The following is a 24,427-nucleotide window of genomic DNA, read 5'->3' as shown; positions in this document are numbered from 1 at the left end:
AACCATGACATCCTATGGTAGGTTATTTCGTTGTTTTGGTGTGATATTATTTGTGATATTATTAAATAATTCGATACTCGTACATATATATCCCTAAACACTATCGACTGCTGAAAAAGGAAATGTAGAGCAACTCCTCCTGATTCCAAATGCTATGCTGAAGAAAAAAAAAAACACCCCTTGCAATGCTAAGACTTCCAAGTCCCTCCTATATCCCTATCCTATGTCCTACTGTCCTATGTTCTTCTTTGTGTTGTGTACCAAGTCCCCAGGAAAGTGTGAAAGCAAACCCATTACTTCCTTATGCCTATGCGTATATGTCTATGCCTATGCCTGCCTATGCTTTCAACTCCCTCTCCATGCACCCAGTACAAAGCACAACCATCTCGCCCGGCACCGAACCGGCCCTCCTTTCCCTGGGAAAGATCTGCCCATCGTCGAACCCGCCTCCGCAGTCGGCACACCGGAAACACTCATCGTGCCACTCGCCACCGAGCGCCCTGATGTACTGGCCGATGACCGCCTTGCGGCACTTTTTGCACTTGGGCGCCCTGCGCTCGGTCCGCTTCGTCTGGCACGACACGCACCACGCATAGCCGTCCTTTTCGATATGCGTCATGCCACGCTCAAACGGGTCGCCGCACTCGGCGCAGAAGAAGTGGCCGAAATGCCAGTGGTGGCCCAGCGCCACCACGTGCTCGCCCATGATGGGTGTCGTGCAGTGCTTGCACCGCGGCGCGAACAGCTCGTGCCAGTCCAGGTGGCAGTAGAACCGGAGGCGCGCGTCCCCGTCCTCGGCCATGGTCTGCCCGGGAGTCTCGGGGAGGTGCTCGCCCGCGGCCCGTCGGGCGATGCGCTCGAGACGCGCCGCCCGGTGCTCATCTGGCTCCGGAGAGATCTCGAGCGCCTCGAGTGACGTGCCACATGAGTAGCATGCGAAGCATTGCGGGTGGAAGCGCTCTGTCATCCCCGCCAGCGAGACGAAGCGGCCCTCGATAAAGTTGCCGCACTCGTGGCAGCGAGCGGTGGCGCGGCTGCCTGCTGGCTTGGGGGCCGGTGACCAGTGACTGCGCGGCCGAGCTGGCATGTGTCGACCTCCGGATCCCGGGGTGGGAAGCGGGCGTCGAGAGCTGCTGCTGTTGGCCGTGTTGCTGGGCTTGTCGTCGGGCGTGACAATCATGGGAATGCTAGGTCCATCATCGTCCGATCCGCCGGGGAGGACAATCTGGGGGATATTAGATGATGATGACGATGATTTAGCCGGCTCTGAGACAGCGATCGAGGGGACAGACATTGAGGGAATAAATATTGAAGGGATAGAAGATGATGAAGATGACGGCCCATTTATTTGAATACTGGGTGGGGCTGGGACTGGGAGTGGGCGTCTTGTTGGCGACGACGACGACGGTGGGGTTGAAAAACCATTCGAAACAGAGATAACAGGGACGTTCGGCGTCGAGCCCGGCTGCTGTCTTGGTTGTTGTTGTTGTTGTTGTTGTTGTTGTGATCGTTGGGGTTGCTGCGGGAGTGCTCGCTGCTGTTGCGGCTGCTGCTGTTGTTGGTGTTGGTGTTGGTGTTGCGGCTGCAGCGGCTCTTCTTGGGGTTGCTGCGACTGCTGGGTGCGGAAACGTCCAGGGACGAGCGGCGTCGAGCGGTCGTCACTCTTGCCGAATCTCGACGGTCCTTCTGGCGTATCATCAGCAGCCTCATCTGGAGCTTTCCATGTTCTGTCAAAGCTTACGATGGGTCGACCGGGATTGTCACTGACGGCAGACGGCGTGGGTAGCTTGACGCTACGGTCTTTCAGCTTCATGCTTGTGGCTTGCCGTATCTCATCGCTGCGAATCTCCATGCCGTGCTTTCGAGGAATCTCTTCCTGCACCGGCGCCTTCTTTCTCTCCCAGGGCAGAGCGGGGCGTACGTTGGTAGTGTACTGGGGGTTGCGAGATTGTGTGACAGGGTTGCGGTGAATCTCATACTTTTCGTACCTAGATCGGCCGTCTTTGGGAGGGGACGACGCAATGCCATCCGCTGCCGGTGACGTTTCAGGGGCGAACTGTACACGACCTAGGGGGTTCTTGGGCTTCGCTCCCAGCTGCTCAGGAGTTCTGGTTGGTGCAAAGTTATCCAGGCTAGAAGATGATGACCGCGCCTCTGATTCCTCCGAAATCTTTTCACCTGGGAACGACTTCTGGGGCTCACCAAATATGTTCTTCTTGGAACCACTCCGTGCGTAACCACTATTACCCGAAAAAGTGCTGTACGACTTGGAGTTACCCGATTCCGGGGAGCCGTCTCGCATACGCTCGTGGCTCGCCTTGGGTGTCTCCGGCAGCCTAGAAGGCAGCGGGCGAGCTGAAGCGGGAGATACTGGGCTTCGAGTTGATCCTTGTGCTGCTTCATCTCCATCCGAAGAACTTCCTGACATCGAGTACATGCTCGTACCTCTGGCCAGACCAGTAGGGGCCACGTCGCTCCCGTATTTGACGCTGGCTGTGCGGGCATGGGCGTAGCTGTCTTTGCGCAAGTGAGGCCTATAGCGATATGGGGTGCCTGGCTCGGGCGGCCTTTCTTTCCCGGGGTTTTCGTGCTGCCATACCAACTCAGCTGCCTCAGCCAGCGCGGCTTCGTAGAGACGCCTTTCCTCCTCAGTTTGTTCTGGAGCCTCATCGGTCCCGGAGCCGGAGCCGGCGCCAACATCCGGCCTGACCAGTGGGCCACCGCTGGCGCTCTTGCTGTGTCCCTTTAGGTCCATGTCCTCCATAGCCTTACGCAAAGAAACTGCTTCCTCCTTCTCCATCCATCTCTGGCCGCGTTCGATATAAGTAGCCGAGGGCACCACCTCTGACGGCTTCAAGGGCCGGGTTGGACCGTCCGGGTAGTAATCCCTACCTCGGGTGACGTTTGAAAACTTGGACCCAACGCTGGCGGTCATGGAGTTGCGGCCAGGGGACAGCTCGCGAGTCGGGCTGGACGCATTGTTCGCTTCTGAAGTGCCATTCTGGACGGGAGAGGAGGCGGTCTCGGAGACGCGAGGGCCGGTTGTGAAAGATGGGCGGCTGCTAGGCGAGGGACTGGCAGCAGAAGCAGCAGTAGAGGCAGTATCGCGCTTCGAAGCGGGCAGTGGACGTGCACCACCAGGCCTGTTGAGTCGACTGGAGCGTAGATCTTTAAGATATGCGGCTGGATGGTTGTGGTTTGTGTTAGTGCGGGACAGGCCATAACAAAACACGTCCACACCCCCCACCAGTGCTTAGCACCTAGGAGATAGTCGGGAAGAACGGCGTACCAAACTGCTCGCTGCTCATGTAAGAAGGCGATGGCGGAGAGCCCTTTTTGGGCGAGGCACGCTCGTTCGAGTTACTCCGGGCAAACATGGCGGGCGAGAGGTGACCCCCTTCGCAGAGGGTGCTTTGCTGCCCTATCTCTTCTTATTTATTGAAATGGCGGGATGTCGATCGTCAATGATGGCCAGGAGTGGGGAAATAGAGACGGTGAAGGAAAGGGTTGGTGGTCGAAGGCTGTCAGAAGCGGAGTGAGCCTTTGGAGGTCCCTGGCTGGTTCTAGCTGGCGAGGTGGAGCGCCGGACAGGTCGTCTAAAAAGGAGTCGAGGGTTCTAGGCGGAATTGGTCGCTGGTGTTATAGGAGTATGTAAAAAGTACCGAAATCACTGTTAAAATAAGACGACGTTTCTGTATCTGTTGTGATTGTCTTTTTGGTGCTGGCGCCGTTCCTCTTCCTGTTCTTGTTGTTTTACGTTTCGTGTACCTACCCACACGTTGTCCCAGCCCCCGTCGCGATGCAAAGAAACAAATGGAAGACAAAGATTTGACAGATCTCAAACCTGTTTCGCGAGGAGACTATGTTGACAATGAAGGAAAAGACCAAAAAAGGACTGACGGCCTGGGGAGGGTGCTAGAAGATAAACAACAAAAGGAAAACTCTAGGTCAGTCTAATGTGACGGGATGTGCCCGGACATCTAGGAGAGGAGGGTATAAGGAAGGTCAATCGCAGGGAGGAGGAGGACCGTGAATAGGTACATGGAAGTAATGAGCGGGAGGGAGGTGGTCACGGTCAAACGGTATCCGTTCCAAGCAGTTCGCTGCCGTGCAATTGGACGGATGATGGCTTAGTCGAGAATTGACAAAACAAAACGGAAGTGGAAGGGGGGTCTCCCCAGCGACGGTACGGGCGCGGACCGCGTAGCTGGAAACAAAGTGCCTGCAGCTGTGCAGCTGTTGTTGCTTGGTTGGGACTTTTGAAGGCTCCAAGCTCCCGTCAGGTCGAGCATCCGTCGGTCGGGCTGCACCGCTCCAAGACAACACCGAGACACGCTCTTGACACGTTAGGGCATGATTTCTGGCCGCCTCCATACGTAACACCATTGTGTAACTTTGACCGTCAAAAGCCTGACACGTACTATGTTCATACTGGATGTAGTACCCCGTTATTAGTCGGCACCCAAGGTGGTAATCTGGAGAAGATGTGAGTGTGCCTGGGCGCGGCGTGAATCTGATGTGAATCCTGAGCTTCCAATAAGCTGAAATGTCCCAAGGACGTTGCATTCCGCTTTCACCGCAGCTTCACTCGAATTCACAGGTTTACGGGATACCCAAAATTCTTACGTTCGCAGGGAGTTCACATGGTAACGCTTAACTTTTCAGTCATGTGAAGACCTCGTGGTATTGCAAAGGGGCAATACGGCGGTCAAACATACGAAGAACGTAACGATACACCGTATCGTAATATCGAGCGTAATCCCTCGTGATGTCGGTACAACGGGGTATAAGACGGTAACGACAACCTTGATGGTCAATGCGAACGAACACTTGCGGGATGTCAACCACGCAAAGACATCATCCCTTGATCTCATCATCCATGGTTCATCTCATAGTCTCGTCATCTCTTTTTTTCCGCTTCATCCCGTCTCCTTCTCCCCCGCATGATCTCCAGGTCCAATGTCTTTTAAATAGTCCCGTCCTCTGCATCTCTCAGCACCACACCCTCATTCACAACTTCATCAACGCGATGCACAACAATGCCCAATCCCGCCCTCAAACTGTCCATCTGATGCAAGTGCCGGTAGGAGCACAAGCAGCATTCTGCTGTACACTATACTGTGCATTTCCACAAGAGCCGCACACTGCGAACCCCGCCTTCTGGAAGGAAAAAGATGGCCGATCCTTGGTGGATAGGGCTATCGTCATCACCACCACCACAGCAGTTGACCAGCTCTCTGTTTGCCCCCTACATTAGCAGTGACGGCGGATGTGTGGCCCCTTGTTCTCCCCGCGTGCCGCCCTGCCGCCTTGTCAATCTTGGGTGTCAAGCCCACGATGGCGGGTAGTAAGCCGGGAATAAGCCCCCAGAAATGGAAAGCCAAGCGGAAAGAGAACGCACAACACTGCAGGCATACCGCACACTTGCATCCTTCCATTGCCTTTCTCTGCTTTCTCTTCATGGTCAAGGAACGAGGATGCAGCAGGATCGTTAGTTTGAGCGTGTCAGACAAGGGGCTTCAAGCTAGGGGTTAGTGAGTGGGCGACTCATCCATCCTGGCTCACCTCCAGGGTCATGGTCAGCATCTTGGTCCTGTCTTGTGACAAAGGGGACCGGGGCACTTCCACCCATTTCCGAGATCCGCACGAGATCCGGAGCAAACAAAAAAAAAGCGGGTGAGAGAGGTTTCGGGATGTCCTTGCCGGTTCAGGTTCGGCTTGACTCGGTGTTTGCAAATCTCGAACGGACGGACCGGACATCATCTACCAACAAGCACAAAGAAAACAAAAAGTTATGGTAGTGTACAATGTAAACCGGGCCATTGGAGGAGTTGTATCATGTCAAGCACATGCTACAATGAGGATTATATCCGTAGGGATGGCCACCGATTCCGCTCTTTTAGAGGCCCCAACCCGATCTGAAAGCGGGGGACCTGGCTGCTTTAGTGAAGAGCGTGCTTCCACTTACTTAAAAGCTTTCTCTTCCCGGAAACCGATTCCCCGGTCGAGCGCGAGCAGGATGGGCAATAGACCTAACCGTCAGTTCCGTCACTCTTCTCATCTTCACCGTATCTTTTGACATTTCTGTTGGGTTGCCGTCTTCTTTCAGATAGGTCCTTAACCATCGCTGTCCTCCTACTTAGAATTCGGACTTTGCCTTGTTGCTGTTGTTGTTAAGACCAACAACCACCAACCAACACATCAAAGCTTGTCCGGTCCACCAGGGGTGTAAGACTTCATTCTCTTGATGTTGTGATATCAAGGCCTTTGCTCCTGCCCTTTTGTACCATTAATTTCTGTTTCATCCTAGGCTCCACCTGCCTGCTACTCTATATTTTTTCCCCTTCCCTCTGAAAACCCAAGTACCTTTCTTGCCGACTACATACACTTTGTGGGCATAGTCAAAGAGACAGGAATGACTTTGGGCCCCAACTCCTTGACGGCTCCGGCGTCGTCTCGTCAGGATGCAGGATTTTCGCCATCCGATCAAGTTCCCAGGACCGATGCCAGAACTGCAGTTGGACCCGACTCCAAGTCACTCTCAGATGAAAGTCCGGCGGAAGACAGTGATGCTGTCCAAGAGGTTGAGTTCAAGGAAGGAGGATATGGCTGGTTAGTCTTGTCTTTGCTACAACCATACTATCTTCCACCGTAGGTCAAAGTTTACTGACATTTTACTGCACATAGGGTGGTGGTCTTGGGTGTATGGCTTGTGAATATGCATACGTGGGGACTCAATTCGGTAGGTCTTCCTCCCCGTGCTGCCTGTTACAACAACAAGTATATAAAGGACCACCGCTGACTCTGTTGTACCAATATAGTCATATGCCGTCTTTCTATCCTATTACTTGCGATCCGGTACAATTATTGGGGCGTCACCTCTGTTCTTTGCCTTCATTGGTGGTCTCTCGGTGTCAATAGGTGCGCTTTTCGTACCCAATGCCTTTCATAACTGAAGATACAGTCCGCTAACAAACTCCGTATTGTTCTTGCAGCTCTTCTTGTGTCGCCCCTTGCCACACATAGTATTAAGGTTTTAGGGACTAGGGCCACACTCTTTATAGGTGTTGTCTTCGAAACGTAGGTGTATTTTCCCTCTATTCCACCAAAATCGACCCTTTTTTGCTAACCATATCTTGGTTTGCAATCTACAGCGGCTCATTCATCGGCGCCTCCTTCTCTACCCATGCCTGGCAGCTTCTTCTGAGCCAAGGCGTCTGCTTCGGCCTTGGTCTGGGTTTCTGCTTCACAGCCACCGTCGGGGTTGTCCCGCAATGGTTCACCAAGCGGCGCTCTTTCGCCAACGCTCTGGCAACAGGCGGTTCCGGATTCGGTGGTCTCACCTACGCCTTGGGAGCCAATGCCATGATCTCGAATCTCGGTCTGGAGTGGGCATTCCGCATCCTGGCCATCATCTGCTTCGTTGTGAACGGCAGCGTCTGTCTGATCATGAAGGACCGCAACAAGGCCGTGGGAGCCAAGCACATAGCCTTCCATAAGGACCTCTTCTTCCAGCCTGAGTACTGGCTTTTTGTCGGCTGGGGATTCTTTGGTATCATTGGCTACATCATCGTCGTCTTCTCCATTGCGGATTATGCTATCCAAGCTGGCTTCACCAGCGATCAAGCATCGTTGGCCTCGGCTATGTTCAATTGTAAGTTGTCACCCATTTTTGTTTGCTCTAAGAGTCTGGCAGATTGTGTTTTTTTTCGTCTTATTCATCCACGCTAACCATCACATCTCGTCTTTTCTGTTCGTCACAGTATCCCAAGCGCTTGGTAGACCTGCCATCGGCCTCCTCAGCGACAGGCTAGGAAGGATGAATGTCGCTGGAATAGGCACGCTCATTGCTAGTATAGTTGCCTTCTTTCTGTGGATCTTCGCCGGCAAATACTACGCCGGGCTCATCATCTACGCGCTCTTTGGTGCGGTAGCCGGCATTCTTTGGCCATGTGTGGGACCTGTAGCAGCCGAGGTTGTTGGTTTACAGTTGTTGCCCGCTGGTAAGTGTCACCAACCATGCTAGCGGCTAATCTTTCTTCTCAAAGTCAAAAGGCTGACGTTTTGGACTCTGTACAGCTCTTTCCGTATACTGGATCATCCTGGTTTTCCCTTCCACATTGTAAGTTGTCATGTCTACCATCTATGGGTTGGTTGGTTTTCGTGAAAATAAGGAAATACGATGGCTAACCGACCTGACAATAATACAGTGCCGAAGTGATCGGACTGAGTCTCAAGCGGGACATGATCGGAGCAGGCGTCTACTTGGATGTCCAAGTTTTCACTGGTTTCATGTTCTTTGCATCCTTCTTGTCCAGTAAGTATACCTATTAACTTCCCCTCCATCCCATCCAATACCCGCGTTTACTAACCGTGCCTTCTTTCGCTACAGTGTGGCTCCTTCGAAGCTGGAAACTCCGTCAGATGGAGTCTCTCGGCCTGGACGAAAAGGAGCAGGAGGCGGCCATCCATCCCGGCGAAGAAGGGAAGCGCAAATCGGCTTCTACCAGGGGACAACAAAACATCATTGTCTCGTACATAACAAAGATGTTCGTCATGAAGCGTCTATGACTTGCTTCGTATACGGTCGACCACGAGAAATAATCATGTATATATATGCCCGCCTTGGATACAACAACATCCTTCATGTCATTCATGATGATGATCATGAGATACATAGGCAACGAATTCTAATCTTAATCTACACTTTTCTGGTTAAAAGTTTGCGCCCTAACATCTTCTATTGAACTCATACCGCAACCTGACAGTCTGCAAGCCATCCATCTACTTACGAGACAGCTCAATAGCCTTAGCTGCCGCCTCCTCAAAATCATCAAACGCATAAAGCGGCAGCCCACTATCCGCAATGATCTTCTGCCCTTCCTCCTCATTCGTACCCCTGATCCTCACCACAACCGGAACCGTAAGCGACAGCTCCTTGAAAGCCATAATGATGCCGCGGGCAATCATATCACCCAGCGTCAATCCTCCGAAAATATTCACAAACACCACCTTGACCCTTGGGTCCTGCAAGATGGTCCTGAAGCTCTCTTTCACTGTCTCGCTCGTCGCCTTGCCGCCCGTGTCCAAAAAGTTGGCCGCCTTCCCGCCCGCGTCCGCCAGAGCGTCGACCGTGTTCATGGCCAGTCCGGCCCCGTTCACCAACGTCCCGATGGTCACGTCCTCTCCGGGTAGCTTGACGTACACGATGCCGCTCCGCTCGGCCTCGATCTCGGCCGGATCGTCAGTCGCGCGCACATGCATGGCCTTGATCTTGTCCGGGGGTGTGCCGTTGCGGAAGCTGGCCTGGTCGAAGGCGAAGCGGGCGTGGACGACCTTAATCTCTCCGAGTCGCTCGACGAGGTGCGTCGTCAGGAGGAGTCCCTCCTTTTCGTAGAAGAGATTCGTCAAGGTCTTGATGAGCCGGCGGAGCGAGTCGACCGCGCTGTCTCCCTTGTTGCTCAGCTGGAGGTGGCTCGCTATTCTCTCGATGACTAGGCCGTCGGGTCCCCGGCGGTAGTCGAACGGGAAGCTCTTGACCGGTGCGGTGGTACGCTGGGCCTCTTCTATCCAGTCTTCGATAGAAGGGGCGACCAGGATGGCCGGGGACCGTGCTGAGCGATCGATGCCGACCGCTAGAAGACGACGGGTGCCGTGGCCGGAATAGGGGCCGCAGTTGATCCCGCCGCGGGCGCGGAGCTCATCAAAGCACTGGTTCGCCTCGAGATAGATGCTCCGTCGCTGTTGATGCTGGGGCTTTTTGTGGACGAATGGACCGGCTACGAGGGGACGCCATCCAAGCCCTCTCATGGAGTGAAGCTGACGCCTTTGGGTGCCGCTTGCGAAAGGATTAGATCCGGTCGTCGTGCCCAGCCCACCCGTGCCTTGCAGCTTTGCCTTGAGGATGTCGCCTATCTTTGCAGGGTGATTCACCAGGGTCACACCAGCTTCCTCGAGTTCTGTGATCTTCGCCTTGGCAGTAGGTTCCCCAAGGAACGTAAAAGCACCAGCGTGTCCCATGATGTGGCCCGGTGCCTCATTTACGCCGGCTATAAGACCAACAATTGGCCTGCCATGCAACATATTAGCTTTCCCGTAGGCATACCGAGTACGGAGGGGGGATGGTTTAGTAGGTTGCATGGCTGGCTTACTTGGGGGATTCACTGCGAGAGTAGTACTCTTTGATCCAAGCTGCAGCCTCAAGCTCTCCCGTTCCTCCGATCTCGCCAATCAAAGCAATGGCTTCAGTGTCTGGGTCTTTCTCAAGGACACTCAACGCTTCTACCATGTCCGTCCCGGGTGCCATGTCACCGCCTACACCTATGCACAGGCTTTGACCCAATCCCGCCCTGGTTGTTGACGCCACGGCTATAAGGCGAGCGGTGGTTAGTATAAGACGAGAAACCTGATGCAAAGGATGACTCCAAAGCCACCTTGGGAAAAGGAGAGCACTGCCTACTTTCGTAACTCAGAGTGCCTGATTTGGCTACAATGCCCACCCGTCCAGGCGAAAAGCATGGCAATGGTTGGAACCCTGTCGAGGGGAGATTGGCATGTTAGTCTTCTCCTCTACCAGTGGCACATATCCCATCCGCAATATGCTCTGTCTGGACCCTCAAGACTGCTTGCATACCTATACGACATTTCCCTACAGCCGAAATGATGCCGGGAGAGTTAGGACCGACAAGTCTAGACTTGGACTGAGTCTTGAGTATGGAATGGATCTAGGTATCCAAGTATCAGTACATGATGGCCAAGTACAGTCGAGCCCTTTGTGCGAGGAGCTTACCCTGAGCATGTCATGAACTGGAATGTGCTCAGCGACAGCTACTATAAGGGGCACCTCGGCTTCGATGGCCTCTTCGATAGCCCCCGGAGCCTGGTGAGCGGCAACATAGATGGCGGTTGCGTCCGGCTTCAGTTGCTCCATGGCCTGTAAGCCAGTGTTAGCTTTTTCTGGGCTTCAAAATCGGATGACAGGCCGAGTCAGCAGGTAGAGAGCTGTTTGCGAGTGCTGTTTCTAACCTGGCGTACGGAGGGTAGCACGGGAAGCCCGATATGTTCTCCGGTGCGGCCCGGGGTCACACCACCGACTATCTTGGTCCCCCATGCTAAAGAATCCTTAGCATTCGCTGTGGCCTGGAAGTTCCGAACCTCGTTAGCTTGGATGTACATAAAAGAGATTCATGAAGGGGACGGTGGTGTATTCAAACCTGTTTCCCTGTGAAGCCCTGAAAGATTACTCGGGTGTTGCTGTTGATTCGGAGGAACGGCAGAGTGTCTGCGTATGAGCCATGCTGTGGTTGGCAGGTGGTGAAGGAACGTCGACTGCTTGATAACATTCGTGACCTCCAAGCCCATTGGCTTTGGAGGCTATGTACGGGTGAACAATGCCTAGCGTGTTGATACATTTTCATGTTGCTTTGGTTGACTGCCGCTGGCTGCTGTAGTACATGGGATTCTGGAATATCTGTGTAAGGTGCAGAGATCCACCAGACACAGGCACAACAGATGATTGTAGTACATTCAAATCAGTTAGAGGTAGGCAACTACAGTGTACTGGATGATTGCCGTGATGTAAGGGTGTTTGGTCTGTTAAAGATGTCACAAGTGTGATTGTAGAGTAGCCGAGGTTCACTCTTGACTACAACCGGCATCGAGTTCGAAACAACGGCAAGACCTAGTTGAAGATGGAAAGTCGAGATCCTGGTCAATATCAAAACGGCATTTTTAGGAGAATGGGGAATCAAGAAGGGGCCGTCTTGAGACTTGTACGCTCGGTGGATGTTTATCCAGCTTTCCGGAAGACATTTACTGTAATGCCGAGCTCCACGTTGTCTTGCTATTGTTCTCTTTCAGTGCGACGGATCGATGCGGCCGACCCGGTAGCAGACTTGTGAAACGGTGAACTCGGAGCCGTAACGGTGATGGTCCCCCGCCCCGCTCGAGGAGATCGACAAGAAGGCAAGTGCCTCCGCACAAAGGGTTGGCGCTAGCTGATGGCAGGGGTGGCAGATGTTCGCGGTGCTACTCGCTGAAGCTTGGACAACTCGAAGACAAGACGACTTGGAGAAATGAAAGGAGACGTCGGCAAAGTCGGATACCGTTCCGGGAAAGCAAGGCCAAAGAAACGATCATTTTTCTTCCTCATGTTTTTCAACTGAAGCAACGCTGAGTGGTCGCAACTCGAGGCTCTTCACCACTGCAACTCTCCCTTCACGCCCTTTTCAGGCTCAGCAGCCGGCTTGGGCGTGCTTGCCGGTTCTTTTTCTTTGAAGCCTAGGTTTTTGAAGTCATCCTTGGCCATCAAGTTGCTGAATATCACATGGTTAGCGCGGGACCAGACAGAGACGTCCAAGGGAGAGTTCAAAGCTGCCAACCCACTGTTCCATGCGGCATGCGAGATATGCCTTTGCCAGCGACCGACATTCATCTTCGTTGACTCCCTTGACCCTCTTGATGCAGGCAAGGTAGGTCGTCATGACGTGTTTGCATTCTCCTAGAGAGCAGTAAGGTATGAGTGAGAATCGAGACCAGTGTATACATGCACTGAGTGGTGAATCCTTACCGTCATGATCCAGGGGAAAACTGCCTCTCTGGGGCCTTGAGATGTTGTTGGTGGTCAGCTGGATAAGCCTTGAGTGCAGAATATGCCGTCCTTGGGTCGTGGACTTACGGAGTGGGCTTTGTTGTTGGCAAGGCGCCAGGACTTCCAAAGGTACTCATATTTTCAAGTCGGTGATGGTGATGATTCTGTTTAGTTTGGCCGTTTTTTCTTCCCTTGCGTTTTTCCTTCTCTTCCAGGGCGTCTGCAGTTTTGGGATTCGATGTGTACAAGTCTTGCTTGGATGTGGATGAATTGCGCCTGAAATTCGGCACTCTAGCAAGGTTTCGCTTACCTTAACAGTGTAGGCGTTTTGACTGGAAGTTAACAGGGACATGCTCTGTTAGTGCCGCTGGACAAGCGTTGAAATTAAAGGTCGCGGTCCCGCAAGACGGCAGCAGATAATGCCTAGGTACCACTAGAGATTATCGTGGACAGTACAAGTACATCGTGAACGGAGATGCAGTCGGGACTATAGACTTACGCACCAGATTCCATTGTCTTGGTGTAGGGAATTATCAAAGGATGGGTTCTGGATTCGTCCCGGAAACAGACTCCGATGTTTACGCAGTAAACTCGGCAGGCCAGCGAGATGTGGTGGACGACCTTCGAAAGGTCTCTGCCTCCGGCCCTCCGCCCGCCGTTGGGTTGTCAGAGCCCGCGGTCCGCAGCCCGGTCGGGAGCCAAGGAATTGTTCGGATCAATGGACGAGCCAGAAGATGCACCGTGTCATGCCTGGTCATCCCCGCCATCCCGCCATCCCCGCTGTCGGCTTCAACCTGAACTGTAGACTGGAAAAAGTGGCATGTTTGGTAGTTCAGTTGAGCTTCAAAAGTCCAGCATTTGGAGAGCCAGTCACAGACCCAGACCGAGTAGGTTGTCGGGCACGGCATTGGAAAGGGAGCGCTGCATGAAGGCCTAGAAACCTGTTCATCAGGCCGGGTCGGGTTCGATGGCTGGGTGCAGGCGCGACGACAACGCACCAACACAATCCATTTTTGAGCGAGGTTTTGAACTGTTACTAACGACCAAGTAAAAGTGGGGACCTGGGACTCGACCCGACCAAAGAACCGACCCCTCCCTGCCATTCAGTGCTCTCTCTCTGTGTGAGTGTGCAACGGACGCTTTGGAGTTTCTGGAAGCGCCCCCCCCCCCCCCCCCCCCCCCCCCCCCCCATCCACATCAACATCCACATCCACATCCACACTCACCACCGGGGCGCCGCGACACCTGCTGAGGGTATCCCTCATCGCTTCGGGTTTCGAGCTGTCAGTGTGCTGCATTGGACTCTTCAGTTGTACGTACTCGCTGCACTTTGGACAGATCATCGATCGCCTCGTGCCTTGTCCCGCCAGCCAACCAGCCAGCCAGCCAGCCAGCAGCCTCTTGCGCCTTTGTCCAGTCAAAGCAACTTCTTGCTCGTAAATTCTTTTCCCATCCTGAAGCCGATCCGGCTTGATCCAAAACCACCTGCCCGACTTGGATTCCTGTCGCCAGCCTCTTCTCCTCAGCTGCCACCCGCCCGCACGGCCGCCAACCACCTAGCATTCGTCGTGTATACTATCTACTTAGGCATCCGAATCGGCGAAGCCATCAACCCGATCCCTTAGCTAGACCCGGGAGCCTACTCACCCCATACGCCCCCAGCCCGCCCGCGCGACCACCACCCGAACCGTGATCTCGTCCTGCCCGACCTCGGGACCGTTTTCACAACTTGCGCCAACTCCGGCTCCCGCCCACCTTTTCGCTTGCGCTTCGTAAACGCGACTGGTATTCTCGGCCTTTAATCTGCTCAACCGTCGTCATGGCTGCTCTCGGTGACGACCTGTTGGGCGTTGTCAACAAGTTGCAAGACTTGGTCTTCAACACCATCGGAAACGATTCCTTGGATCTGCCCCAAATCGTACGCAATAACCGCCCACCACCTTCATCTTTCCGCTCCACGCCCGCAACCTCTCCTTGTCCCAATCTTCCCAATGCACCCGTCCCCATCTGTCCCGTTGTCCTTCTTTTCCCTTCCTTTTCCGCCACCAGAATGCTGACGATCCTCGCTCTCCATGACAGGTTGTCGTTGGATCCCAGTCCGCTGGAAAGTCGTCCGTCCTCGAGAACATTGTTGGTCGCGACTTCCTCCCCCGCGGCAGTGGAATCGTTACTCGAAGGCCCCTCATTCTTCAGCTCATCAATGTCCCTGCCGACGACGAGACCGAAGATGTGACCCATCCCAGCTACAGGAACCCAAATGCTGCTGGCCGCAACGAATGGGCAGAATTTCACCACATCCCGAATCGGAGATTCACCGATTTTGGCGACGTCAAGCGCGAAATCGAAAATGAGACAGCGCGAGTTGCGGGTACCAACAAGGGAATTAACCGCCAGCCCATCAACCTAAAAATCTTCTCTCCTCATGTTCTGAACCTAACGCTCGTTGATTTGCCCGGTCTCACAAAGGTACGCCGCTTGAAGCTCTGGTGGACATGTCGTCATAAGTTGGTCTAACATGTATCCGCCCAGGTTCCCATTGGAGACCAGCCCACAGACATTGAGAAACAGACGCGCAACCTCATCTCCGAGTACATTGCGAAGCCCAACAGTATCGTCTTGGCTGTCTCGCCCGCCAACGTCGACATCGTGAACTCGGAGGCCCTGAAGCTCGCCAGACATGTCGATCCCATGGGCCGGAGGACCATTGGTGTCCTCACAAAAGTCGATCTCATGGACCACGGCACAAACGCCCTGGACATCCTGTCTGGTCGGGTCTACCCGCTCAAGCTCGGCTGGATTGGCGTGGTCAACAGATCGCAGCAGGATATCCAAGGCAACAAGCCCATGGAGGAGGCCTTGAAGTCCGAGTCCGATTTCTTCAGGCACCATCCCGCGTACCGAAACATCTCCACCCGTTGCGGAACCCAGTTCCTCGCCAGGACCCTCAATACTACCTTGATGGCTCATATTCGCGAACGCCTCCCAGATATCAAGGCTCGTCTAAATACTTTGATGGGCCAAACCCAGCAGGAGTTGGCAAGCTACGGGGACATGCACTTCAGTGGCAAGGAGCACCGAGGTTCCCTTATTTTGCAGCTCATGACCAGGTTTGCGTCATCCTTCATTGCGTCCATTGACGGTACCTCGACGGAAATCTCGACAAAGGAGCTCTGCGGCGGTGCCCGTATCTACTACATCTTCAACTCGGTCTTTGGAAGCTCTCTCGAATCGATCGACCCCACCTCCAACCTAACCGCCCTCGATATCCGGACCGCGATTCGCAACTCGACTGGTCCCCGGCCTAGTTTGTTTGTACCTGAGATGGCCTTCGATCTCCTTGTCAAGCCCCAGATCAAGCTTCTCGAGCCCCCTAGCCAGCGCTGCGTAGAGTTGGTATACGAGGAGCTCATCAAGATTTGTCACACTTGTGGCTCGACCGAGCTATCGAGGTTTCCCAGGATGCAAGCCAAGCTCATTGAAGTTGTTTCTGACTTGCTTAGGGAACGGTTGGGTCCCGCGTCCAACTATGTCGAGTCGCTAATTTCCATCCAGAGGGCTTACATCAACACTAACCATCCCAACTTCCTCGGCGCGGCTGCAGCAATGAGCCATGTTGTGAGCAATAAGCAGGAGAGGGAGAGGAAGCGTTTGATTCAAGAGGAGCGCGAGAGACGTGAACGGAGACGGCTGAAGGAGCATGGCGCGAATGGCACCGAGACCCCTGCTGAAGGGGAAGAAGAAGGTACTGCCCTGGAAAAGTCGGACAACGTCCACGCGCGTAAGATGACTGGAAAGAGTGCCCGCAGCATGTCGCCGGCTGTCCGGGATAACGGCCCCGGCAGTATCGCGAGCGCTTTGAACGGTGCCAGATCGAATTCTCCTTCTCGCTTTAACGGAGGGCAAGGCGCGGGTAACGCCAAGGAATCTTTCTTGAACTATTTCTTTGGCAAGGACGGAGCCATTGTTCCCGGCCCTTCGCACAGCGGCAACATTGGACGCCACGTCAACCAGCCTATGGAGCCTACATTTAGCCAAAGCATGCGACGCCCAGAGGAGAAACAGGTGCGGGCGCCTACGCAGTCGACAAGAGTGGATGATGACATGGACTATGTCAGCAATGTGAAGGGTACTGAGCTTGTAAGTTGGCCGTATTCACTAAAAGCCTTGCCCAGGTTTTTTTTTTCATACCTTTTTTTTTTTTTTTTTTTTTTTTTTTTTTTTGGTGTGCTCTGTATTAACCTTTTTTTTTTAGCAGAGCAATGACGGCGAGCCGGCTATGACAGACCGCGAGGCTATGGAAGCCGAGCTGATCCGGGCTTTGATCAGCTCCTACTTCAACATTGTACGCGAAAGCATCGCAGATCAGGTGCCCAAGGCGATCATGCATTTGCTTGTCAACCACTGCAAGGATGTGGTTCAGAACCGCCTTGTTAGCGAGCTTTACAAGGAGACGATGTTTGAGGAGCTGCTGTACGAGGATGATGCAGTGAAAAAGGAGCGTGAGAAGTGCGAAAGGTTGCTCCAGACGTACCGGGAGGCTGCCAAGATCATTGGCGAGGTTGTATAAGGCTGAGCTCTACCCTTCCTCAGGCTACATGTACAGACCTTGGGAGGCGGCCGACTCTGACAGCAGCAGTACGACTGGTGTATGTATTATGAACCGATCAGATTTAGAAAGGGTTTATGGCAGTTCTCGATGGAGGTACTTTTGGTTTTGTGTGTTGTTCATTTCACGAATCTTGATTCGAAAAGGTCCCTGCTGGCTAGCTCCTGTTCTGCCGTCCCGCTCAGCAAAAGGGTGTTGTATACCTACGTGAACGGCGACATTCCCCATTCAGGAGGCAAATTGAGGATGTTCTGGATAGATGAGACAGAGTGCTGTACCTAACTAACGGCGTGTATGACATCCAAGCCGGGGCGCAGGATACCTGTGTTGGTCAATACACATGTCTAGTTGTAGGTAAATGTACATATTAGGTGCTCATCACCTAATATCGATCATGACTTGTGACTTGATCGAGTTCAGTTTCACCCGCAGGCAGAACTCGCAATTACAGTGAGTGCGTGTGTGGTCAAAGGCAGGAAACGTGCAGAAGAAGGACCGTCTGCTTTGTGCCTTCCTACAATTACATTATATGGAGAGTCACTGACACGTACCACACGGGCCACATAGTCCAACAAGCCAGGCTGCAACCGGCGAAGAGTCTTGGCGCACAGACCATGATGTTCTGAGTCTACTGTGTAGGTAGCGATACGGGAAGCCACAAGGCAGATGGAGAAATTGGTAACGGCTTGGCTGCAAGGGGGTGCCTCTGTGCGGACGAACAGGCAGGAGCGAGGCACTACACTACCTTACTAACTTGTAGGTACCTAACGGTAGCCTTTGCGTTTAGGGTTCCTGCCGCGAACAATCACTTCTTTCAATCAAGTGCTTTTGCCTACTGGATACGTCGACGGGACATTTCTTCACTTCTTCCTTGACCACAACCTTTTCCACCCTCAAGGTCATTTTCTGGTCGCCAAGCTTAGCACTTCTCGTCTCCCACAAAACTTGTCAAGGTGCATGCAAAGGCCGCGGCCACGAGCACCATCACAACACGGTCAGCAGTTTCGACAATCGCGGCTGCGCTTGGCTGTCTGGTGTCTGGTGCAGTGCGGCTGTCTCGTGCGAATACTGCCCCGCGCCCTCTGCCATTCACCATCCATTCACCTTTCACCCTTTCCCCTCAGCAGCTCACCTTCAGCCTCAGCTAGTCCTCTCCACCCCGTCGCCCTTCAACCACGCTCACCGTCATCTGAAGGCAGAAGCTGACGCAGACGGCAGGAAAGCTACCATACCTTTACCCACCCCGGCCGACTTCGCCCATCCATCACTTCTAACTTCACGCAAGACTCGCAAGGTACATCTAGGTAGTCGTCGACGATAGCGCTGAATCCGCGGACCTTCATCTGATTTGGCGCCGAACTGGAGTTGACTCGTTTCCGTGCGGTGGATTGGCTTTCAGCTTCCGACAGAGAAAGGAAGCTCTGTGCTCGTCTGGACTCTCCCCATTTTCTTCGTCCTTTCAAGGAAAGAAGCTTTCCTCAGTGTGCAAGGACTAGGTCTACCCGATCTTCCTCAACCTTACAGAGCTGTCGAGGTTGTCGTCCTTGCCATTGACAAGTGTTACTGCTATTACTGCTACATTACCTCCGTCCTTCTCCTCTTTCTTTTTTTATACTACCTCTACATACTTTTCGTTTCCGCCGTCCGTGTTGTCATCACATCGTTTCCTTTTTTTGTTCAGCAACGTCAGCCAAGGTACTCGTCTGCGTCGTCACCATGACTGGGGATGGAGAAGACGTTCATTTGGGCTCGGTGCCGAAATTGAGGGATGATCAAGATGGCAATGACTCCGTAGAGATATCTCGCCCATCAACAGCGGCCAGTACTGCGCTCGCCGTACCAAGCCAGACAGAGACGGACGTCGGCATGGCAGAAGCCCCAAAAATGTCGTTGCTAGGGAAGCGCCAGACTCGCGAGCATGCTGCCGATTCCGAGCACTATTCTGAGTCTAGTGCGGGCGTCAAGAAGGTGAAGCTGGCGCAAGATGACGCTGAACAAGCCGGACAAGCTGTCACATTAAACAAGCTGCCAAGGGACAAGTCTCAGTTGTCTGCTGAGGTTTGGCATCACATCTTCACTTTCTGCCCCCCACGATCACTGGGCAATTTGTTACGCGTTAACAAATTGTTCAACTTCTATCTTGATCCTTCGTCGTCACTGGTCAACAGAGAAGTTCCTCTTCCAGCCGGCAAGAGACCCTTGGATGTTCTTAAGCCAAATGTCATCTGGCAGCTTTCCAGGCGGCTTTTTTGGCCACAGATGCCTGCCCCCCTTCGGTCCATGGCCGAGATCGATATGTGGCGGCTTGCTTGCTCCTTAACGTGTCAGAAATGCAACAAGCAACCGCCTACCCAGTCCGACAGCTCTTCTGCAACACCTGGCCCTTGCCTAGGCCCGGGCTTGGATGGTGTTGCTGTGATTTGGCCATTCGCTCGTCGCCTCTGCGGCCGCTGCTTGGTAACGACCTCGATGAAGGTATGTTTACTCCAAAATCGGGAGGATCCCACAACAGGCTAATACGTCTAGGAAATCGATCTCATGGCCTCTCAGTCCGTGCCTTCCGCGGTCCTACAGGCAATACCGTTCGCCTACGTAACCCCCGATCTCCGTGTTCAGCCGTCCAACACGCCTGACACGGAGAAACAAAAATTGTTTTCCCCGAGCGACGTCGAGGAAGTGACCAAGGAATTCCACGACGTCCAAGCACTCGGTCCTGGTGTCCTGGACGAATGGATGAAGGGCCTCAATAACCGCGGCAAGAACGCGCAGAATGAAGCGTCAAAATGGGAGAAATGGTACGTGTCAGGTGGTGTCGCAAGGATGCGTACGGAATACTATCCAGGCTATGTTAAAAACAAGGCCTCCTCCATCCCGACTCCAAACTCCGCAACGCCTGCCGCATCACCAACCTCTTATCCAACTGCTCCACCCGCAGCCGGAGCACAAGTAGCCTTAACGCAGGCCTCTGCTCAACAACGACCAGAAAGGACCGCTGAGGAGGTCGTTGAGCTCAAGGCAATCAGAAAGGCCGAGATTGAGCGACGGGCTTTACTCTTGGATCCTCCCCTTACTCCCGATGTCCTTCGACATCTTCCTGCATTTGAAGCGGCCATGCAGATTGTCCTTCCGTTTCAAGACAAGGACTGGGATTTTCTTAAACCCAGACTCCTGATCCAACGAGGCGAGGCAGAACACCAGCACCCTGAACTTTTTGTGCTTAAAGATGGGGTTCAGCAGGATCGCACCGAGCGTCGTCAACTCGAGGCGACTTTGGCAACCACCAAGGAGGCGAGGGAGTTCATCGACAAACAATGGGAAGAGACGCAAGCGCCATTGCGTGCCAGGATAGCCGGTCTAGCTGACGAAGCAATCCGTGAGACTTGGGGCAAAGGCAAGAAAGTCACAAGGGATAATGGCGCCAAGTTCGCCGTTGATGTTCTTTGCCACATACGGAAACGTTTCTACGCAGAGGTCGCCGAGAAGGCCGCTACTGCTCGCTCCGCTGGCCGGGAAGTCCCGGTTGATCCTCCGGAAGGCCCCTTCACCCAGAAGCTTACCTTGGAGAATATGAAGTGGATTTTCGACACCAAGGTCAAGCCTCATACCGAGTCATACCGCAAGGAACTTTTCTATTGCAATGGGTGTGACGCAAACTCGAAAACTTTTGGCTTTGAGGGGGTGATCCAGCACTACGCAGCCAAGCACACGACTGCTCTCAGCTTGGGCACTATCGTTGTTCATTGGAGGGCAGAGTGGCCGCAGTACCCTCCTTTCCGTTCTGATCCTCGCCCCTCCAAACAACCACCTCACAGCCACGGCTTCCGACCCCCTTTTGTTGGTAAGTTGGGAGGCGCTGTTTTGCCCCAGGGCCACAACTACCGGTCCACGAATGGACACGCCGGGTTTCCTCCCTATCAACAATACCCAGCACCTGGATATCATACAACGCCATATCCAGAGCAATATCAGGCAATTCCTCCGCCAGCCTACCCCCCAGGCCCCTATACCCCTGCTCCACAACAGCCTTTTTATGGACAGCCGCCGCCCCCACCACCACCGCAGCAGCAGCAGCAGCCCTATGTATCTCAGCCGCCCTTGTATGCGCCTTACCAGCCTTCGGCTATACCGTACCCTCCCCACACTGCGAGCGAGCCGGCACAAGTATATGGGCCACCGTCACCTGCGGCACAAGCCTACAACTACAACTCTTTCCAGGCAAATGCTCACAACTCGTACCCTGGAATCCAACCTCCTGGATACCACGACGGCTACCATGTCAGGCTGGAGGAAGTTGCTCGTTCATCGCGCGAAATCTGGAACAGTCTTGGGGCCATCAGAGATCTGCCAAGCAGCATTAGGGTCTTCGTCACGATACACCATCTCGTGAAGCGGTTTCACGCAAGGTTTGGTGAGGCTCCTCCCTTTGCTATGTTCATTGACGGTCTCTCCAACAATAAGGATATGCGGCCTGTGCGAAACGTGAACGGTCTGGTTTGCAAAGCTTGTCATCTTGGACATGGAAATGCGGCGCACGTAGAGGAAGAGAGAAAGACGTTTTCTCTCCCGCAGCTGGTCAATCACTTCCAATCCAAACATATTGAACCTATGCAGGCCCATGGAGTTCACCCACTGCTTGACTGGGTGCTGGATATGGTTTTGCTCCCTAATCTCAATACACTCTCGAGACTAAAAGCGTGTGGCGAGCCTCAAAGGGGTATGCTTGCAGAGGCTCTGCCACAGCTCTTTCAAACCCGTCCTTCGTCTGTTCAACAGTACCCTTCACCTTACCCAGTGCCGTCTAGGGGTAGGCAGATCGAGTTTCCAGGACCTGGGATAAACGGCTTTGCCGGCCGTGAACAACTATACAGTGGCTCTCCTGCCTCACGGCAATATTCCTTGACGAATCATCCTTCTGACAGAGACTCCGGCAACATGGTCCTACCTACCCTCAACAATGGCCGCTCTGATGCTCCTCAGAATGGCTATGTTCCGGAGCAACAACCAAACTTCAGCTCGGTTGCATATGACATCAGAAGCAGGGATAACCAGGACAGGCGTGGGAATCTTCAGCCAGTCATGGAGAGTGCCCGTTCATCCTTCAAGGAATCCAAACCGGTTGAGGCGGGAACTGAGGAGTGGAATCGGGGATGGAGTACAAGCAGGACCGAGTCCGGCAAGCCACATTCCTCGTACCAGAACTCTGGTGCTGGAGAAAATCCCGATCGGCCGCGTGAAGCTTCATTAATTCAGTACCCAGCAACTCGCACGCCTCCACGACCTTTGATGGCAGTCACTCGGGCATTGCAAGCCTCGTCAGTTATTGGACATGAGGAAGTGCCGAATCTACAGCACCAAGGGCATCCTTCGGCAGTTGCTCACCAACATAGAGACTTGAGTGATCGCACTTACACCGTCGAGCACGGAATGGCCACATCCTCGGGCGCCGCACCTCCAACGAGAATCTATAACCGCTACGATGAGGTTGCCAGGCGTTCGAGGTCTCCGGTGTACGGTGTTAGTTACCAGTCGGTGCCGCCGAGAAGAGATCGGAGTCCGTTGATGCAGCAGGTTGCGCCGGTCTATCTTCCTGGGGCTGGGGCACCTCCCCTGAACGACGAGCTGGAGTATAGTCGCTATCGTTCCCAAACAGTTGTGCCAGAGTATTTCCCAAGGCGCGCTGACACCGAGGTATATGACCGGCCTTTCCGGTCGGAGTATCATGATCATGATCACACCGCTAGACCGGAGTGTTTTCGCAATCCGGTGGACGCCCGGGCTCACTCACGGCCACCGCCGCCGGCGCCGCCTGCCGACACATATGAGATCGTGCAAGTGAGGGACGAGCGAGGAGAGTATCTGATCCGGCGCCCCGTGCGACGCGAAGCCGCAGCCCAATCTTTCCACGACGTGGAACGCAGGGCCTATCGGGACGCGGATCCTTACGGTTCCGTTCCATATGCTGAAAGCGAGCAGCCTGTTTATGCCGCGGATTCGCGCGGCGCTCCAGCCGTGGCATATACTAGGCACGGTACCGTGATGAGAGAGGAAACACAGCGAGGATCCCGTGGAGAGGATTCTTACTACGAGGAGTATGACCCTCGATTTCCCGCTGCCCCGTGAGCCTAGTTGGGCACAGAATGTGTCGGTTTTAGCTTTGTTTGCGATCAATCTGAAATACGAAGGGTAAAAGGGTTTCGGTCGATTTCGCACACATTCTCGAAATAGTTTCCTTAGATTACCTTGCTTTTCAAACATCGTTTTTGCAGTATTTATCTCAGGGTGTGGGTGCTCCACCAGGAGGGGCAAGATATCACGATTGTTAAGCGACGAGAGAAGGGGAGAGAATGGGGGTTGTTGGGGTGAAAGATATCCAAAAAGAAGGTTTTAAAGAGAAGCTCCAACGGAGTGGTTTCCAGGTACAGAGAAATTCTAGGTATCATTTACAGTGACGGTCATTCCTACACTACACGTGTAGAGGCGTGTTTATCGCATCTCAAAAATCGAGCATCATGCATACCAGAGTCACATGTGATCGATTCGGTTTCTTTATTCCATATTCTGAGTTTTTTTTCAAAAGGTGAACGAGACAATGGCCCGTTACGTACCGCAGGTTTGTTTCATCAGCTTTGGTGAGACGGCACAGTAGTCTAGAACATGTGGCGTTCAAGAGTCGGAGAATTGCGAAGTACAATGCTCTTGTGTTGTAGTCGGTTCGTAGTCAATGCAAGCCAGGTCTTTGTTTGAACGTGGTGTCCACATTCGCCCGAGCAATCCTGCGGTCACCCCATGTGAGCAAAATAGTCCGACGGTTTGCAATGGCTCATGCGCCCCTTGTGGGTTCTTCCCGAGCCATGTTTTATGGTCAGATTGGTAGAAGCTGGGTTTGTTGGCTCGGGGGCTGTCCTTTCAATTTTGTTTTTGTCCCAACCAGTACGGCGTCTTCAGATGCTACCGTGACAAAGTGCGAGTGTTTCTGGGGTCCGCGGTTTCCAAGCCTCCCGGGAAGAGGTGAAACACGATGCTGATTGGCAGACATGTCATCACAGCCCATGCAGGGGTAAAGCCGCCCCCGGGACGTCTTCGCCTTTGCTATAGGCTCGTGGCTCGAAACAATGGGTTGCACATTGTAGGACATTGTACGCCGGCCGCCGCTCGCTGTGGGATTGCCGACGTAAAAAGAAAATCAGCCGTCAGACTCGACAGGCCAGGCGTCATGCGTCGTGGTACGCCAT

The 24,427-nt window shown here is 53.6% G+C and overlaps 6 protein-coding genes across 6 annotated transcripts; 3 read left to right on the top strand and 3 right to left on the bottom strand.

Moving 5' to 3' along the window:
- Positions 1–337: 337 nt before the first annotated feature.
- On the bottom strand, positions 338–4,108 carry SMAC4_08472 (uncharacterized protein; the record flags this gene model as incomplete). Its single annotated transcript, XM_066090805.1, has 2 exons — positions 3,290–4,108; positions 338–3,183 (listed from the first exon to the last, which is right to left on the bottom strand). The coding sequence occupies exons 1-2, from the start codon at positions 3,375–3,377 to the stop codon at positions 338–340; spliced, it is 2,934 nt and encodes a 977-aa protein (XP_065945659.1). The 5' UTR covers positions 3,378–4,108.
- A 1,903-nt stretch (positions 4,109–6,011) lies between these two features.
- SMAC4_08471 (uncharacterized protein) lies at positions 6,012–8,577 on the top strand. The gene is made up of 4 exons (XM_003346897.2): positions 6,012–6,612; positions 7,155–7,654; positions 7,764–8,003; positions 8,393–8,577. Exons 1-4 carry the CDS (start codon positions 6,416–6,418, stop codon positions 8,569–8,571), a joined length of 1,116 nt encoding a protein of 371 aa, XP_003346945.1. The 5' UTR covers positions 6,012–6,415; the 3' UTR covers positions 8,572–8,577.
- Positions 8,578–8,722: 145 nt separating this feature from the next.
- Positions 8,723–11,417, bottom strand: SMAC4_08470 (uncharacterized protein; the record flags this gene model as incomplete). The annotated part of the gene is made up of 7 exons (XM_024655946.2): positions 8,723–10,069; positions 10,152–10,368; positions 10,460–10,534; positions 10,634–10,724; positions 10,790–10,933; positions 11,026–11,139; positions 11,214–11,417. The coding sequence occupies 7 exons, from the start codon at positions 11,415–11,417 to the stop codon at positions 8,785–8,787; spliced, it is 2,130 nt and encodes a 709-aa protein (XP_024511738.2). The 3' UTR covers positions 8,723–8,784.
- Positions 11,418–12,126: 709 nt separating this feature from the next.
- SMAC4_08469 (uncharacterized protein) lies at positions 12,127–12,915 on the bottom strand. Its single transcript, XM_003346895.2, has 4 exons — positions 12,677–12,915; positions 12,569–12,603; positions 12,385–12,499; positions 12,127–12,314 (listed from the first exon to the last, which is right to left on the bottom strand). Exons 1-4 carry the CDS (start codon positions 12,724–12,726, stop codon positions 12,197–12,199), a joined length of 318 nt encoding a protein of 105 aa, XP_003346943.2. The 5' UTR covers positions 12,727–12,915; the 3' UTR covers positions 12,127–12,196.
- Positions 12,916–14,359: 1,444 nt separating this feature from the next.
- SMAC4_08468 (uncharacterized protein) lies at positions 14,360–17,561 on the top strand. Its single transcript, XM_003346894.2, has 4 exons — positions 14,360–14,507; positions 14,669–15,055; positions 15,119–16,726; positions 16,842–17,561. Exons 1-4 carry the CDS (start codon positions 14,409–14,411, stop codon positions 17,154–17,156), a joined length of 2,409 nt encoding a protein of 802 aa, XP_003346942.1. The 5' UTR covers positions 14,360–14,408; the 3' UTR covers positions 17,157–17,561.
- A 1,877-nt stretch (positions 17,562–19,438) lies between these two features.
- Positions 19,439–24,301, top strand: SMAC4_08467 (uncharacterized protein). Its single transcript, XM_066090804.1, has 2 exons — positions 19,439–19,670; positions 19,722–24,301. The coding sequence occupies exons 1-2, from the start codon at positions 19,455–19,457 to the stop codon at positions 23,313–23,315; spliced, it is 3,810 nt and encodes a 1,269-aa protein (XP_065945658.1). The 5' UTR covers positions 19,439–19,454; the 3' UTR covers positions 23,316–24,301.
- The last annotated feature ends 126 nt before the right edge of the window (positions 24,302–24,427 follow it).

Source organism: Sordaria macrospora, chromosome 1 (assembly GCF_033870435.1).
Source record: "Sordaria macrospora chromosome 1, complete sequence".
In the NCBI taxonomy this organism is placed as follows: Eukaryota; Fungi; Ascomycota; class Sordariomycetes; order Sordariales; family Sordariaceae; genus Sordaria; species Sordaria macrospora.
Note: the sequence above shows the minus strand (reverse complement) of the source record. Positions and strands in the feature narration are given on the sequence as shown.

Excerpts from the sequence above, each read along its gene's own strand:
- SMAC4_08471 (XM_003346897.2), top strand. The coding sequence starts at position 6,416 with ATGACTTTGGGCCCCAACTCCTTGACGGCTCCGGCGTCGTCTCGTCAG. Across the intron at positions 7,655-7,763 it reads GGCCTCGGCTATGTTCAATT|TATCCCAAGCGCTTGGTAGA; the intron begins GTAAGTTGTCAC and ends TGTTCGTCACAG. Across the intron at positions 8,004-8,392 it reads TTTACAGTTGTTGCCCGCTG|TGTGGCTCCTTCGAAGCTGG; the intron begins GTAAGTGTCACC and ends CTTTCGCTACAG.
- SMAC4_08469 (XM_003346895.2), bottom strand. The coding sequence starts at position 12,726 with ATGAGTACCTTTGGAAGTCCTGGCGCCTTGCCAACAACAAAGCCCACT. Across the intron at positions 12,604-12,676 it reads CCAACAACAAAGCCCACTCC|GCCCCAGAGAGGCAGTTTTC; the intron begins GTAAGTCCACGA and ends CAACATCTCAAG. Across the intron at positions 12,315-12,384 it reads CTCGCATGCCGCATGGAACA|CAACTTGATGGCCAAGGATG; the intron begins GTGGGTTGGCAG and ends TGTGATATTCAG.
- SMAC4_08468 (XM_003346894.2), top strand. The coding sequence starts at position 14,409 with ATGGCTGCTCTCGGTGACGACCTGTTGGGCGTTGTCAACAAGTTGCAA. Across the intron at positions 15,056-15,118 it reads ATTTGCCCGGTCTCACAAAG|GTTCCCATTGGAGACCAGCC; the intron begins GTACGCCGCTTG and ends GTATCCGCCCAG. Across the intron at positions 16,727-16,841 it reads ATGTGAAGGGTACTGAGCTT|CAGAGCAATGACGGCGAGCC; the intron begins GTAAGTTGGCCG and ends TTTTTTTTTTAG.
- SMAC4_08467 (XM_066090804.1), top strand. The coding sequence starts at position 19,455 with ATGCCTGCCCCCCTTCGGTCCATGGCCGAGATCGATATGTGGCGGCTT. Across the intron at positions 19,671-19,721 it reads TGGTAACGACCTCGATGAAG|GAAATCGATCTCATGGCCTC; the intron begins GTATGTTTACTC and ends TAATACGTCTAG.